Source organism: Bactrocera latifrons, unplaced genomic scaffold (genome assembly GCF_001853355.1).
Source record: "Bactrocera latifrons isolate USDA-ARS-PBARC rearing strain unplaced genomic scaffold, ASM185335v1 scaffold_43, whole genome shotgun sequence".
NCBI classification, from domain to species: Eukaryota; Metazoa; Arthropoda; class Insecta; order Diptera; family Tephritidae; genus Bactrocera; species Bactrocera latifrons.
In genome coordinates, this window is record NW_017537079.1 from 99,210 (window position 1) to 100,710 (window position 1,501).

General features: G+C 36.5%; 1 protein-coding gene across 3 annotated transcripts in view; it reads left to right on the forward strand.

Annotated features, from left to right (window-relative positions):
* The window catches only part of LOC108972805 (ankyrin repeat domain-containing protein 29), a 49,052-nt gene extending 47,710 nt beyond the window's left edge, over positions 1-1,342 (forward strand). For all 3 annotated transcript variants that reach the window (XM_018939630.1, XM_018939629.1, XM_018939628.1), the window contains exons 6-7: positions 361-654; positions 714-1,342. In XM_018939630.1, coding sequence (XP_018795175.1) covers positions 361-654; positions 714-923 — 504 coding nt within the window. In that variant the 3' untranslated portion in view covers positions 924-1,342. The remainder of the gene's footprint in view (positions 1-360; positions 655-713) is intronic.
* The last annotated feature ends 159 nt before the right edge of the window (positions 1,343-1,501 follow it).

Here is a 1,501-nt window from a genome sequence, read left to right on the forward strand (position 1 = left end):
TAAGTTAAGTTAAGCTAAGTTAAGTTAAGTTAAGTTAAGTTAAGTTAAGTTAAGTTAAGTTAAGTTAAGTTAAGTTAAGTTAAGTTAAGTTAGGTTTTAGTTAAGTTTAGTTAAGTTAAGTTAAATTGAGTTAAGCTGAACTAAGTTAAGTTAAGTTTAGCTAAGTTAACTTAAATCACGTAAGGACTGAGTTAGTTAAGCAATGCTTAGTGCAGGAATTTGAAATAACAATTTAAGTAATGGTTAAGTGTTTTTTCAATAAGTAAAATTATATTTAAGTTAAGTTGCGTTACATATTGTGTTATTCTAAATGCTGAACTGAGTCTTAAAGTTATTGTCTTCTCTTCCTCAAACAAGCAGGATCGCGCCACACCCGTTTTTATATCCGCACAAAACGGTCATCGCACAGTGTTATCTCTGCTCATCACGGCGGGCGCCAACCCCGATATGAAGCGCATAGATGGCGCCACGCCACTTTGGATCGCCGCACAAATGGGACACGATCACATATGCAAAGTGTTGTTGCAAAATGGCGCGTTTGTGGACGCTGTGCGCTGTGACGGCGCGACGCCACTCTTCAAGGCGGCGCATAAAGGGCACGCGGCGGTTGTGACTGAACTCTTGAAACACAGACCCAACCTGGGGCTACTACCGGTAGGTGGCATCCACTTTTAGTAATAAAAGAGTATTTTTAAACAATTAAATTGTTATAGAACGGTGAAACAGCGTTGCATGCGGCAGCCATGTTCGGTCATTTAACGGTGTGCAAGCAACTGATCGCCGCGGGCAGCGATATACTGCAGAAAAACCAGGAGGGGCTCACGGCTCTGCAGGTGGCGCGTCAGCAGAAGTATTCGTCCATCTGTGATTATCTGCAGGATCGCTTGCGTTTAGTGCGCGCGCGTGCTGGTACGGCCACATAAATATCGTTATTGYGTGTGGTTTAGACAAGCGGCAGCTTTAAGTTGTTAAAGTTGGGTGACGATGGTGTTTGGTATAACGCCATTTATATAAGCGTATTTAGTTAGTTTCGCTATACAATTGTGGGTACGAGCGTCTGTAGGCGCGCGCTGAAGTATTTGGAAAACAAAACTCGAAAATAGAATTGAATAGACAGTTGTGTATTCTTACAATCAAATCGCTGAGTTGAAAAGTTTATGTTCAAAATTTGATAAATATTGTGAGGTGTGATGGAGATGATGTGGAGTTTATACTTTTTTGTATATATAATACTATAACTATCATTTTCTACATTATTCTAAAATGTGCGATTTTATTAAATTATTGTTACTTTTTATGAATTATATCGAATTAAATTTGTAAGTATAATTATTCATGTAAATACACTTACTTTTTATGTTTATGTTATTTTCAGTAAGAAAAATAATTTCACCAATTTTAGTTTTTTTAAGAAAAAATGTTATATGTATCAAGTARTATTGAACTAATTAAGTTCCAAAAAATTTTAAATAAAACATGAAAAATTTAAACCAAAAAATGT